Source organism: Pseudophryne corroboree, chromosome 11 (assembly GCF_028390025.1).
Source record: "Pseudophryne corroboree isolate aPseCor3 chromosome 11, aPseCor3.hap2, whole genome shotgun sequence".
NCBI lineage: Eukaryota > Metazoa > Chordata > Amphibia > Anura > Myobatrachidae > Pseudophryne > Pseudophryne corroboree.
In genome coordinates, this window is record NC_086454.1 from 185,661,028 (window position 1) to 185,677,278 (window position 16,251).

The 16,251-nt window shown below is 42.4% G+C and overlaps 1 protein-coding gene across 2 annotated transcripts in view; it reads right to left on the minus strand.

Annotated features, from left to right (window-relative positions):
• The window catches only part of LOC134970092 (uncharacterized), a 449,044-nt gene that overhangs the window by 59,916 nt on the left and 372,877 nt on the right, over positions 1-16,251 (minus strand). For both annotated transcript variants that reach the window (XM_063946172.1, XM_063946171.1), the window contains one exon: positions 13,950-14,046. In XM_063946172.1, the coding sequence (XP_063802242.1) occupies positions 13,950-14,046 (97 nt within the window). The remainder of the gene's footprint in view (positions 1-13,949; positions 14,047-16,251) is intronic.

The following is a 16,251-nucleotide window of genomic DNA, read 5'->3' on the forward strand; positions in this document are numbered from 1 at the left end:
TTCAGAGAGTCACAGAGTATAAGGAGCCAGCCACACAGCGCCCCTGTGGGCAGTTAATAGAATAAACGGCCGGCGCTGACTGACTAACCTTAATAGGATAAACAGTTGTTATAACACACTCCCCCCCTGTCTATAACACCCTGGTACCGCAGAGGTATGCTGGAGTTATGAGGAGGGCAGCGCTCCCTGTCAGCGTGTCATCTGTGTGATCTGCAGGGAAAAAATGGCGTTGGTGAGTGCTGGATCCGCTCTGAGAAGAAGTCCCGCCAACTGTAGTGGCACGTCTCCGCATTTAACAGATTATACTGGCCTGAGGTAATTTGCTGCTAACAGTGGGATTAGCCCCTGTTAGCATTATGTGACCAGTGTAGGGTGATTGCGCTGGCCCAGGATGCACCTCACAGCGCCGTACACAGTGTGCCGCTGAGCCTTCCGGAGTGCAGCCTGTCAGAGCTGCGCTCCCACCCTTCTGCCGTCATTCACACCGGCGACCCGCTTCCCGGGCCGCCGGCATCATACTCTCCACTCTTCTCTCTTCTGGCTGTTAGGGGGTGGTGGCCATACTGCGGGAGTGAGCGGTCGCCTCGTGGGCTTGCGATCATCACCCTCAGGAGCTCAGTGTCCTGTCAGCAGAGATAGAGAACCATTAACTTCTAGAGTTGGTTCCTACTCCACCCCTAAGTCCCACGAAGCAGGAAGGCTGTTGCCAGCAGCCTTCCTGTACCTAACAACTCTTGGAAAATAATAAAACTAGAAAAACTCCTAGGAGCTTCCCTAGCTGTGACCGGCTCCTCCAGGCACATTTTCTAAACTGAGTCTGGTAGGAGGAGCATAGAGGGAGGAGCCAGCCCACACTATTAAACTCTTAAAGTGCCAGTGGCTCCTAAAGGACCCGTCTATACCCCATGGTATAATATGGACCCCAGCATCTTCTAGGATGTAAGAGAAATTAAGTCCACCTGTGTGCAATCTAAGTGTCACATGATCTGTCAGTATAAACACACCTTTTCTGAAAGGCCCTAGAGGCTGCAACATCACTAAGCAAGAGGCATCACACCATGAAGACCAAGGAGCTCTCCAAACAAGGTTAGGGACAAAGTTGTTGAGAAGTACAAGTCAGGGTTGGGTTATAAAAATATATCCAAATCTTTGATGATCCCCTGAGCACCATCAAATCCATCATCTTCAAATGGAAACAACCTGGTACCACAACAAACCTGCAAAGAGAGGGCCGGCCACCAAAACTCACAGACCAGGCAAGGAGGGCATTAATCAGAGAGGCAGCACAGAGACCAAAGGGCAAGAAGGGCATTAATTAGAGAGGCAGCACAGGAGACTGGTGTATCTGCGCATGTGACCACAATAAGCCGTACACTTCATAGAGCTGGGCTTTATGGAAGAGTGGTCAGAAAAAAAAGCCATTACCTAGTGTTAAAAATAAGAAGGCAAGTTCTGAGTTTGGCAAAAGGCATGTGCACGACTCCCCAAATGTAGGGAGGAAGGTGCTCTGGTCAGATAAGACTAAAATGTAACTTTTCGGCCACCAAGGAAAACGCTATGTCTGGCGCAAACCCAACACATCCCATCACCCCAAGAACACCATGCCCACAGTAAAACATGGTGGTGGCAGCATCATGCTGTGGGGATCTTTTTCAGCAGCAGGGACTGGTAAACTGTTTCGAGTCAAGGGAAAGATGGATGATGCTAAATACAGGGAAATTCTTGAGCAAAACCTGTTTCAGTCTGCCTGTGATTTGAGACTGGGATGGAGGTTTACCTTCCAGCAGGACAATGATCGGAAGCATACTGCTAAAGCAACACTCGAGTGGTTTAAGGGGAAACATTTAAATGTGTTGGAATGGCCTAGTCAAAGCCCAGATCTCAAAACAATTGAGAACCTGTGGTCAGGCTTGAACATTGCTGTTCACAAGCGGAAACCATCCAACATGAAGGAGCTGGAGCAGTTTTGCCTTGAGGAATGGGCAAAAATCACAGTGGCAAGATGTGGCAAGCTCATAGAGACTTATCCAAAGCGACTTGCAGCTGTAATTGCCACAAAAGGTGGCTCTACAAAATACTGACTTTAGGGGGGTGAATAATTATGCACGCTGAAGTTTTCTGTTATTTTGTCCAATTTGTTGCTTCCTTCACAATAAAAAAAAAAAAAAAGAGCATCTTCAAAGTTGTAGGCATGTTCTGTGAATGAAATTATGCAAACCTTCAAACAATTCATTTTAATTCCAGGCTGTGAGGCAACAAAACATGAAAAATGCAAAGGGTGGTGAATACTTTAGCTAGGCACTGTATGCCCCACAAAAGCAAACCTTTTGCTTAAAGTGCAATGATTTAAAAAAAATAACATCCATAAAGTCCAGTATGACATAGAAATTCAGATCTAAGACATTACAGTTCAGAGTTGTGAAACAGCATTTATAAATGTCCTATGACATCAGACAGAGGTGGGTGTTAACACCAAATTAACACATTCCCTGCCTGCCACTTAAGCGGAACTCTATCTAAACAGCTGCCTCATATAGTATTACAGCTCCCAGAGCAATCTCCAGTGTTTAATAATTGCTGAATTGACCCCACTGACCAAGCAAGACAATCCCCCTACCACAATACCTGCTCATGAGATGCAACCGCGTCAATCTGCGAAACTCTGCCTCCCCAGCGCTGGCTACCCTGGAAGATTTTCGTACATACTACCTCCTGATTTCCTGGGGACAGCCGTGCAGCAGGAATCAGCATACTCTATTATGGAGTTTAGCTGTTTAATGGCCTCTGCTGATTCCCGGGCGCCGCAAGGTAGCTGGAAATCAGCGCTGGGGCTGGTGATCCCCGCGGGCGATAACCTCGCTCTGCCCCGTCACTCGCCCCCACTGCGCCATTCCCCCTGCTCCCATGCCAATTTAAAAACACACACCCCAGGGTGTGTTTTTAAATTGGAAACTCACCACTGAAGTGGTTAAGCGGCACCGGGCAGTGCCACGGCAGTGGTATTTAAACATTGGGGCCAATCTGGTAGCCAATGAAAAGTGGCTGCAGGATTTAAAATTCGGCACCCTCTGTGAGCCAATCGGAAACAGCCATGGTGAGCTGATCAGAGTTTGCTGCGCTGTAGCTGGCCCCACCCTTGGCATGTGACATCAGACGCCTCCTGACAGTGGAAGGGAGACGATGCCGCCCAGGAGAATAGAAAGCATGGTGGAGGAGAGCTGACGCCGGAAGAGTTCACGAGGCCACAGAAAAGGCCAGAAGACCCCGGGCTCAACAAAAAAGATTGGCACCAGCATCTGGATTAGGGAAGCCAATCCTGGGCCATTTTATCAATCCCGGGTAATCGGGATTGAAAAATAGCCAATCCCGGGATCCCTCGGGATACCCAGGATTGGCTTTTAGCTATGTATCTGCCCTCTCGCCCCACACCGCCCCGCCCGCTCCACACACATAAATCACCATATACCGGGGGCAGGCAGGTGGGGAACAACCTCTGATCTATCCTGGCGGCTCCCTGCAGCAGCTGACTGTGCAGTGTGACCTCTCACGCTGCGTTGGGGAGCCGGGAGGAGGAAGTCGGGCAGCGTCTGAGCGTCCTGTGGACGCTCAATGTTGATCCCCCAATCCCCGGGATTGGAGCTTCCAATCCCGGGATTGAATCCTAGCCATTTTTGGCCCTAAATCCTGGGATCCCGCAGATCCCGAGATTGGCTACCATAATCTGGATGAAGAAAAGAAGAAGCGCGCTACTGGCCAGGACAGGCCAGTGGCAGAAGAGCGCGGCTGAGAACCGGGGAGTGCTGCAGTGCAGGAAGAAAAAGAGCTAATGAAGCTCCCCACAGCAGTCTCGTAAAAAGTTACAGGTAGGCCCTCGGGGAGGTCTTCTTGTCACCCATTTCCTCCCTAGACCATCAGGAATCGGGCACCAGGCCCATGGAGACATTCAGGCACTAGGCCTGTGGTGCGATAGGTGGGTCCCGTGGCCCGGGATGTAATAGGCGGGCACTAGGCCCAGGTCCCTCCAACCTGTCCCATATTAGGCGGGCAGTGTTCCTGTGCCCACATTTAATAAAGTGATCTGGCCATTAGGCCCAGCACACTCTGAGCCCCTTGTTTGGGCAGGCAATAGCCTGAGCCACTCTGAAGATGTAGGCAGCAAGCTCAAATAAGTGCATGGGGAGGTGGGCAGGCTATGCTGCACCTACACTCCAGTGGTACAAGTAAAATCCGCTGTGTGAAGGAGCGGTCCAGATCCACACACTTAATAGTAACTTGCTTCCCTCATGCTGAGGGCTGCCAGGCCCCCACCTAAGCCATCCATAGCTGCTCTGGATAGGTAGGAGGATGGAAAAGCTGTAGGTAGGGATTTAAAGGGACAGAGCCGTATTTCATTCTTGTACTGTACTGTATTGTTATTTCCGTGCAGGGCAAAGTTACTTAGAACGGTTTTTGTTTAGAGCTTGTTGCAGCACACACCCAAAGTTAGTTTAAGGGTACTGTTGTTGCAATTAGTGTAGTGACACCAGGCTAGAGTTGGGCCCTGCATGGCGGTGGTGTTTTCATCTCTTTGCAGGGACCTGTAAGTGGAGAAGCAGACGAATATGCAAGATTGATGATGATATGAACCGTCTCTGTGTTTGTATGTCCCTGCCTATCCTCCCTCCTTCTGGGCAGACAGTGGTCCTTGCACCCCGGAGCAAGGTTGAATCTTCACTTGGTGCGTGAGTATTAATAGGTGATAATTCGGTGTCTGATGCCAAGAGTGCCGGTGATGACTATCACTTAGGCTTGAAATCCCTATTGTGCAATATGCGTTTAGGTCTGCAGTCAGTAGGAACAGCACTCATACCATCTCCTCTCTCCTAGAACATCATGTCCGGATCCATTCGGAGTCCCAAGACCATCTGTTTCTCATACAGCCTGAAGTTGAGAGAGTGCATCACCAGGTAGAAGCAAGTTTACACCTGCACAGCAGCAGGCACCGCACCACCCCTCTCACACATGCATGGGGGGGTTTTCTGAGTACTATCCAAAAAAAACAAAAGACCAAATAGTTTTTCTGCAACAGATCTGCTTAGCCGTCGACTGAAACGCATTGGGTTCCACTGTATCAAGATACTCTGACCTGCACCATTCACCCATATCCCCGCCGTTAGTCACAAGTCTGCAAGATAAAGGCAGAGAGGGAGAGGCAATATTTGAATTTATCCACAGCCACAGCATCACCCTTCATTGCACAAAGGGAATAGCTGCCTGTCCGGAAAGAAAGGAAGCCGCGTTAACAGGGACTGTTCTCCATGGAACGGCTACCCTAAGCATGCACCGACACACATGGTGTGATCCCACAATTTACTGTACAAATCACGAAGCCTTGACAAAGGTTCCATAATGGGATCGAAACATTGGTTACTTCTATGTGCATGCTAATAAACTTCAAAGAACACGAAGAACTCCAGCACATCAGTGGACACAAGGTGCGAGTGTATTATATATATATATATATATATGTAGCGGCTGTGGCTCTGCACTCAAAAGTGGGGATATCAATTTACTTGCTGCGGTACCCTCCGAGGATCAAAGGCAAGATCCAATATAGAAGCAAGAGAATCAGCGGCACTCTGCAGACTTGTAGTAAAGTAAAAAAGTCTTTAATCCGGATTAAAGACTTTTTTACTTTACTACAAGTCTGCAGAGTGCCGCTGATTCTCTTGCTTATATATATATATATATATATATATATATATATATATATATATATATAGAACCATATACTGCCGGCACTCCACTAAAAGTACAATTTGCTCTGGTGCCACATCAAGTAAAACATAAATCCATGTAAGAAGGTACTCTGGAGACATCAATGTTAGCAAAATGGCAAACGTGTATTGGAAAAAAAATATATATTCTGCATATCTTTATTTTTACATACAATAACTGTCCTCATGTATGTATGTATGTATATATATATATATATATATATATATATAGGGGTCTCTAACCCCTCCTTGGAAGCCCCCTTTCCCAAGTCCTGAGACACACTCAGCCAGCAGCAGTGACTGGGAGCCCGTGACACACAGTATGAGGAGACCATGCCACAGGACGCTCACCTTTCTTCCATGGTGAGACCACCATTCCCAGAGTGACAGCTCCACTCCCCAGCAAACATCTGTGGCTGTCACATTTTTAATGCGTCTCTTCCTAGTATGTTCTGGCACTACCACAGCAGCAGCGTTAAATCACTTCAGCGCGCTGCGCTGACACTCTCCATCCAGACTATGGCATGTCTCAGGGGGACCAGCTGAGCAGGGAACACTACAGGAACTGTGATGCAGCATGGGTTTCCTAAGTGGGCTGGGGGCGTGGTCCAGGCTGCCTAGCACCGTCCTGACTGTGGCGCCTTACTCAGCTGCGTAGCTCATGTAAGGGACATATGCCACCACTGGCATAATTGTGATGCGTTAGTGTACTTATGTGTTTACTGTTACATGACCACTTATTATATTAACAAAGTAGTGCTCATTTGTATGCATAGTGGTTGCTGGCAGCAACAGACTTTAAGGTGGACTTATCATCTGGTTTTGGATGTATATAATATATATATATATATATATATATATATATATATATATACATACACACACACATATATACAGATGAGTCCACGGTTATCTCGACTAGTTTGCTGCACCTAGGCACATCATGGTTTATTAACATAAAGTCATAAACCCTTCATCTATTGTTCTCAGCTGCAATACAATACAGAGAACAATACAGCAGGGGATTAAGTCATTACAGCAGGGGATTAAGTCCGACTACCCAGTCTCAGTTAATCCTATTAAAGGTCAAGATAAACATGGACCCATCTGTATTATATTATATATATATATATATATATATATATCAGCAAACGTGAAGCCGGCACTCCCCTCTGTACATGAGCAGGAAATTTGCATCTGGTGCCTTCCAGGTGTATTAGGCCACAAGCGGTCAATCACCACACATACCAGACATAGGCGGCACCCAGGACGGCTTGTAAGAATCACACGGATCCCAGCATAGAGTTCAACGTTTCAATCTTATTCACAGATTTTCGTCAGGATAAAGGTAAGTAACACAACCTACACTTAAATACACCCATCAAGTGAAAAACACGCCCCCAGCCCGTCACCGACGTGGCCGGAATGACGTGAACATAACATGTGAATACCATCACCAATAATTAAATACAGACTGAGATACCAGAATATACACAGAAAAATGAAAAATGCATCAATGTAAAGTACAACAAAAGATAGCAATAGTGTTGCAAACTATTCCATTCAACTCATAAACAGATACCATAATATATTATCAGAGAGGATTCTCTTATTTCTAACAATAGCTATTGCACTGATTGCTCATAAACCATAATTAAACAGTCAATAGATTTTTTAACCCTCATATACAGAGTCTAATGGAAAAAACTTGAGTTTTAAAACAACTCCAAAAAAGGGAATAATTGGGATGTACCATTCCCTTTTAATAATTTAGTCACAATACGCAGAAAAGAATTAGCTACAAAGCAGTCCCACATCCGGTTATAAAAATACATGTAAACCCGGATTCTCGTTTAACTCCTTCGGAGCAAGGGTATTGAGTTTAAAAATCCACTCAGCTTCGCGCTGTAACAAAAGGCGTGACCTATCCCCTCCGCGTGGATTAGCTGGAATATGATCTATAATCCTATAGCGGAGGGACGCTAAATTGTGTTTGGCATTTAAAAAATGCCTGGCAACAGGTTGATCTGCTTTACCTTTCTCCAAAGCTTGTCTAATTGAAGTACGATGCATGGTCATTCTTTCCTTAAACTTTCTATTGGTTTTACCGATGTACACTAAACTGCAAGGGCAAATAATCATATACACCACAAACTTTGTGGTGCATGTCACCGCTTGTTTAATGGGAATAACTTTACCCGTATGCGGATGTCTAAATGAACTACCACTAAGCATATAGCTACATGTGGTGCAATGAGGACATTTAAAGCAGCCCAATTTCTTGGACCTTAGAAAATGACCTGTCAGCCGATTAGGATCAGTAATGTCAGTTTTTACAAAAAAATCGCAAAGGCTACGGCCTCTGGTATAGCATGGCATGATGTTACATGTAGCTAGTGATTTGAGATCCGGGTCACTTTTGACAATGGGCCATAATGATTTAGTCTCAGCAGTTTGTTAAAACAAAAAACTAAAGCACTTAAGAAAACTAGAAGCGAGCTGTTATCTCCCATTGATAGGACTGATGATCAATCCAAATTCATTTGGGTTAATCATTATAACACTTCGAGTCAGATGATTAAAGTTAACTCTCAAAACTTCATTGCAAATCCTTACAGTTATTTCTTCATGTCTGCATTACCCAGTTAAACACATTCTACAGTTCAGCATCAAAGCTTGTTTATATTTGGACAATTTAACATTTATTCTCCAGCCTGTTTTAAACGCAATTCCATGAACATTTCTTTTATTTTTCTTTAAGATATATCCTGCATATTATTTCTATTATTCATGCAATACGTCAGTATATTATGGTGATTAATAAATTGCCATTTACCATTTTACTGAATTGTTATCAATAAATATATGAAACGGAACTTTCTTCGTCCTCCCTGCTTTCTTCATACCCCAGCACCTACACCTGTGGTTGGTCCCGGGTTAACGGATTCACAAAAACACCCGGACCTGACACTCTGAGGGAGCGGGGGTCTCCACGCCCCTCTTCTGCCTCTTATTCTGCCCCGCCCTGCGCGTGTAGGTTCTCTTCGGCTGGACATCAAAGCTCTTGTGCTGACCCATAAAGGGTTGCGGTTGTCACCAAATTGCATGCCTGAATGATCAGAATCACTGTTACCAGTTCCTGATTCAGCTGATGAACCAGTATAATAGGCAGAATTAAACCATCGTCGTTGTCTATAATTTCTAGGCTGAGTTGGTTTTACACCTGTTAACCACGTATATACATTTTGTTTTTCATAATCTTCATTAACTTTGCAAAATTTGGACTTTTTAAACTTAATGAGATCAGCAGTGTATTTGTCCATTTGCTCCTTCAGTTTATCAAGCCATATAGTTGAACAGTCAGCTTCTAAAGTCGGCTTGTTTGCTATTTCAAATGTTTCCAATTTAGCTTTGGTGGTATTAAGTTCACGGGTTGCTTCCTCAATAACCAACACAATCAGGTCTAGTGAACATTTGTTCAAGATTGCAGTAGGGACCTAAAGGTCTTTCTAAGATATATAGATGACCTATTTATCATATGGTCGGGGGCTGCGGAGGATTTAAAATCAATTTTTGACAAGCATAATCAAAGGCAGCATCCAATTAAATTCACCTATGACATGAGTTTGGATAAGATTAATTTTCTTGATGTAACAATTCAAAAAATGGATAACTCAGTCGAGACAATTACACTAAACCCACTGATCGTAACAACCTGTTGAAGTACCAAAGTTGCCATCCTTTGTCATTAAAGGAAGGGTTACCCTATTCTCAGTTTTTAAGGGTTCTTCGTATTACCAGTGACAGAGGTAAAGCTCTGGTCCAATTAGATAATATGGTTTCGAAATTTCTCAATAGGGTCTATAGTCTCAGCAGTTTGTTAAAACAAAAAACTAAAGCACTTAAGAAAGCTAGAAGCGAGCTGTTATCTCCCATTGATAGGACTGATGATCATTATAACACTTCGAGTCAGATGATTAAAAAACGAACTAAATCATTATGGCCCATTGTCAAAAGTGACCCGGATCTCAAATCACTAGCTACATGTAACATCATGCCATGCTATACCAGAGGCCGTAGCCTTCGCGATTTTTTTGTAAAAACTGACATTACTGATCCTAATCGGCTGACGGGTCATTTTCTAAGGTCCAAGAAATTGGACTGCTTTAAATGTCCTCATTGCACCACATGTAGCTATATGCTTAGTGGTAGTTCATTTAGACATCCGCATACGGGTAAAGTTATTCCCATTAAACAAGCGGTGACATGCACCACAAAGTTTGTGGTGTATATGATTATTTGCCCTTGCAGTTTAGTGTACATCGGTAAAACCGATAGAATGTTTAAGGAAAGAATGACCATGCATCGTACTTCAATTAGACAAGCTTTGGAGAAAGGTAAAGCAGATCAACCTGTTGCCAGGCATTTTTTAAATGCTAAACACAATTTAGCATCCCTCTGCTATAGGATTATAGATCATATTCCAGCTAATCCACGCGGAGGGGATAGGTCACGCCTTTTGTTACAGCGCGAAGCTGAGTGGATTTTTAAACTCAATACCCTTGCTCCGAAGGGGTTAAACGAGAATCCGGGTTTACATGTATTTTGATAACTGTATGTGGGACTGCTTTGTAGCTAATTCTTTTCTGCGTATTGTGACTAAATTATTAAAAGGGAATGGTACATCCCAATTAGTCCCTTTTTTGGAGTTGTTTTAAAACTCGAGTTTTTTCCATTAGACTCTGTATATGAGGGTTAAAAAATCTATTGACTGTTTAATTATGGCTTATGAGCAATCAGTGCAATAGCTATTGTTAGAATTAAGAGAATCCTCTCTGATAATATATTATAGTATCTGTTTGAGTTGAATGGAATAGTTTGCAACACTATTGCTATCTTTTGTTGTACTTTACAATGATGTATTTTTCATTTTTCTGTGTATATTCTGGTATCTAAGTCTGTATTTAATGGCCTGGGGTGAGTAGTTGGGGGGGGGGGGGGGGGGTAATGCCACGCCGCAGGGACCAGTATAAAAGTGTCCCCCCGGCTGTGGCATTATCTTCTCAGCTAGTGGAGCCCGGTGCTGGTTTTAAAAATATGGGGGACCCCTACGTCGTTTGTTCCCCCATATTTTTGGAACCAGGGCTGGGCCAAGTGCCTGGTGCTAGTTGTCTAAATACGGGGGGGACCCCAGTAAATTTTTCCCCGGTATTTAAACAACCAGGACCGGCTCAAAGAGCCTGAGGCTGATTATGCTTAGGAGGGGGGACCCCACGCAATTTTTTTTTAACACTTAACTCTTTTAATACTGTACACAATGAAGGCTTCATTGTGTTTTGTCCGGCAGTGTTTTACTCATAACTCCCGTAAAACACTGACGACAATACAAATAACATCGACATCGGAAAATACAAAAAAGCAAAACTCGGCAGCTTAGTAAATTCCCGAAAATGATTTAAAAAAGTTGCCGAAAAATACGACCGATAAAATTAGAGTTCAAACTCCCATCAATTCTGCAGAAACACGAATCATAATAAATATACCCCCATATGTGGATTTTGTTCACTTTTAGATGACTACTATTTTAATGCATATCCAAGAAAAGTTATACAGGTTGAGTATCCCATATCCAAATATTCCGAAATACGGAATATTCCGAAATACGGACTTTTTTGAGTGAGAGTGAGATAGTGAAACCTTTGTTTTTTGATGGCTCAATGTACACAAACTTTGTTTAATACACAAAGTTATTACAAATATTGTATTAAATGACCTTCAGGCTGTGTGTGTAAGGTGTATATGAAACATAAATGAATTGTGTGAATGTACACAAACTTTGTTTAATGCACAAAGTTATAAAAAATATTGGCTAAAATTACCTTCAGGCTGTGTGTATAAGGTGTATATGAAACATAAATACATTCTGTGCTTAGATTTAGGTCCCATCACCATGATATCTCATTATGCTATGCAATTATTCCAAAATACGGAAAAATCCCATATCCAAAATACCTCTAGTCCCAAGCATTTTGGATAAGGGATACTCAACCTGTATTAGAGACATAGGTAAAGTGCCCCAAACAAGAGAGCCCCTTTCTGTTCCTACCTTGCTTCCCCAAATGTTATTGCTTTTACTTAACGATATGTCTTTCAGGGTACAATGTTAAATTACATGTTTTAATATATTACTGTATAATATTGCATTTTAAATGTTTAAACCGCAAACCTACTGTACTAGGTTTTATTTATTATTTATTTTATTAACAGTGTCTTATATAGCGCAGCAAATTCCATTGCGCTTTACAACTGACACAATTAGAAGACAAAACTAGTTATAAACAAACAGTCATAGAGGTAGGAGGGCCCTGCTCGCAAGCTTACAATCTATGGGGAAATAGGCATTGATACACAAGAATAGGTGCTATCTATTGCATAGTTGTCCACCAGATTGCAAAGGTTCTTGGTGGGCTGCATGATATCACATCACAGCAGTGAGGAACCAGGGTCAGGAGGAAGGGAGAGTGAAGAATTAAATATGTGGGGGATATGTGTGGACTGTACTGTGGGGATATAATTGGATAGGAAAGCTATGAAGGTAATGTGAGCTGTTGTGGAATTTGATAAGCTTGTCTGAATAGGTGAGTTTTCAGGGAACGCTTGAATGTTTGAAGACTAGAAGAGAGCCTTAATGTACGTGGTAGGGCAATCCACAGCTCGAAGAAAGTCCTGTAATCGTGCATGGGAGCAAGTAATGAGTGTGGATGAGAGACGTAGATCTTGTGAAGAGTGAAGGGGCCGTGTTGGGAGATATTTTGAGATAAGCGAAGTGATATATGTTGGTGTAGTATGCTTAATAGCCTTGTATGTAAGTAACAGTATTTTATATTGAATACGGTAGAATACAGGTAGCCAATGGAGGGACTGACATAGTGGGTCTGCAGACGATGAACATCTAGCGAGGAATATTAGCCTTGCAGTTGCATTTAGAATGGATTGTAATAGTGATAGTCTCTTCTTAGTAAGACCAGGAAGAAGACTATTGCAATAATCAATGCGGGAGATAATGGAGCATGGATTAGGCTTTTAGCAGTGTCTTGTGTAAGATATGATCGTATTATGAATATGTTTCTTAGATGCATGTAACATGATTTTAAGAAAGATTGAATGTGGGGAGCAAAGGACAGTTCTGACTCAAGTATTACACCTAGGCAGCGAGCTTGTGGTTTAGGGTTGATTGTAGAGTTCTCAACAGTGATAGAAATATCAGGTTGGCTGGTGGAAATATAATGTTTTAGAAATATTAAATTTGAGGTGGCGAGATGACATCCAAGATGAAACAGCGGAAAGGCATTCAATGACGCGGCCCAATACAGATAAAGACAAATCAGGGGAGAATAGGTAGATTTGAGTATCATGTGTACAGATGATACTGAAATCCAGAAGAGCTGATTAGTTTCCCAAGAGATGAGGTATAGATTGAGAAAAGCAGAGGACCTAAGACTGAGCCCTGCGGTACTCCAACTGAAAAAGGTAGCGAAGAGGAGGTGGATTCAGAGAAACGGACACTAAAAGAACGATTAGATAGGAAGGATAGGAACCAAGAGAGGGCCTTGTTCTGATGACCTAGGGATTGCAGTGTTTGTGTGAGAAGAGAGTGGTCAACAGTGTCAAAAGCAGCAGCGAGATCTAGAAGAATAATTAATGAGTAATGGCCTTTAGACTTCACTACTTTAGTAAGTGCTGTCTCTGTAGCCTGATTGATGTAGGTCCAATAAGTTGTATGAATTAAGAAAGTGTGTGAGGCAAGTGTAGGCAAATTTCTCAAGTAGCTTGGAGAGACATGGGAGCTGAGAGATGGGACAGTAGTTTGAGAGAGCGTTAGGGTCACAATTTTGTTTTTGCAGAATGGGAGTAATCACTGCATGCTTGAACAGTGAAGGAAAGATACCAGTAGAGAGAGAGATTACAGATGTTAGTTAAGGTTAGGATGAGCACAGGAGACAGAGCTTTACTTATTTATTTACTTAAAATAAGTTTTAATATAAAGGATGTATTATTTATAATTTCAGAGTAAAAAAGCTGATTTTGTATTGAGAATGTATTATACAGATGTTTGTGCAATAACTGCAAACATCTCATCAGTATACAACTACCAATAAAACATTCCAAGCAGAATAAACAGATGTGTCATACCCACGGTAATATCATCGTCTTCATATGAGTCATTAGATTGTGAGGAGCCTCCACTTTGTATTCCATGTGGAAGTGCCTTTTCCACTACTGTCAAGTCCTGATGAGAAAACACATATGCATTTACACATCTTTTTAGCTCCCACTGAGATGAGACAGACTTAGGAGAGGAGTCGGGTAAATATGTGAGCAGGGGAGTTTGTCAGACAGGGCAGGGAGAAGACAGAACAGAACGAGTGGGACAGGATAAGCAGCTACAGCACACTTGGGTGGTGGAAAGATTGTGGAAGAATGGGTGGGGGGGGGGGGGAGTAAATAATTGTTGACTGGTGGTGTTATTTACTCCCTTACCCCAAAAACCTGATATGCATGATGTCACTCTTAAAAGCATGGGTTTGGATATGCTTGTAACCACAACATTCCCGTCCATTTATATGCAATTTGGGGTGAAATTCAAAAATTATATTACAATTGACAAAATGTACTACACATTTTAGCTCTTTTATGTTATTTCTTTCCATGTTCAGGAGTGTTGATCAAGCTTCTAAGAAAGGGTCCAGGAAAGAAGAACAGGATTGGAGACCAATACTGACTTCAGAAAAAAAGGGGTACATTATAAATTTTTCACTTTTAATAATACTTAATGTTTATTGATATAGTAGCGCCTACAAGTGAATGCTTCTGCTTCTGTAACTCCATGTGATCTGGTTTATGACTGTGTAAAGCAACAATCTAGTAATAGGAGGAAAATCAATTGTGCAATGCACTTTGGGCCTATTTCAGATTTGTACACAAACCCAATGGTTTATATAGAAATCTGATGTGCATCTACAGAACAGGTCTTGCGATAACACCTGCAGCCAACTGTCAGTTGCAGCATAATTGACATGAGGCATTTGGGGAGTGGAGCGGGACTGCACCCGGCACTGTTCTTCAAAATAGGTGCGTGTTGCCCCTGCTTTAAAGGCATGACATGTCCACAGCCTGCGTTGTCGGACCCAAGTGTGCAGATCCTAAAGCCATCCTAAGTAAGCTGCTTGGAAACATCATGAAACACAATTGATGGTTATAATGTTGATCCAAGGCTGTGTCCTCAGACACAGCACTCAGATCTCACAAATGCAGAAGGTGTTTACAGACTGTAGGCTGTGTAATTCCATCCAAACATGAATTAGATCCTATAACACAAGCACAACAACTGCAGCAGAAAATTACCATGCACTGTTGGCAATATAACTTAATGGCATTTCTTAACTGAAATTCTAATGTTTAGCAAACACCTAGTGTATTAAATCTGAAAGTGAACTTCATTAGATGGGTCCATAACAACTCTAATACTAACACATTATATACATTTATCTATGTCTTACCTTTAAATAGAGTCCATTCTAATATGTCGTCATCAATGTAGGAACCTGTGCTAATTAAAACATGTGAGGGAAGATGGGAGGGGTGTCAATACCACAATATATAAATGTGTTCGTATTAGAGATGTTAGGGACACATATAATGAAGGTCACCTGGATGTGGTGGATGGGTCCAAATATTTGGCCAATTTTGTGCCAAGAACTTCACTTATACTCCATGTTACTTGTAAGAGAGTATCACAATTATTTTTCACTATCAGTATTTGTTAGTGCATAGAGTGTGCTTCAGCATTTTTCTTTAGTGTAGTACTAGAAGCCTCAACATGGTAGAACTTTCATTATGTTTAAAATATGGTGTGCAGTACAATTCCTCCCTCCCTTTCCTCTATATTTATGTAGATATTATACACTTGAAGGTGAGGTGCCTTCATTTTGGTATTGGCACCCCTCCCATCTACCCTTACCAACCTTGTATGGATATGTAGCGGAAAAAAATCTTATCTGAGTCCCATAGTAACATTGGGATTTTAGCACTTAAGGGTTTTGTGACTGACTTGGTGGATCTCTGAAGAAGCTGTTAGAGGACACTCAATGCAGAAAGTAGGGTAAGCCATGTATGAAAACCATACTTAGAGAGAAATGGTGTTTGATTTGTGGACAGATTAAAACAATGCTGTACACAAATTTGCCATGAGACTATTTATTGTTGGAAATTAATGTATGTCTATTTGACTGATAAGTGGGACTGTAAGTGGTAAGTAGTGAGGAGCTTTTTGTCTGCAGCATGTGACAAGTCACATAAATCTTCCAAAATTGTAAAGTAAAGTGGATGTCCCTATCTGAAATAATGCCCTATGTGTACCAATGGATGCAGTACATTTCTTTAATAAAAAAATGTGCAGTAAGAGGAGCTTAGAGCAGACCTTTCAATATAACAA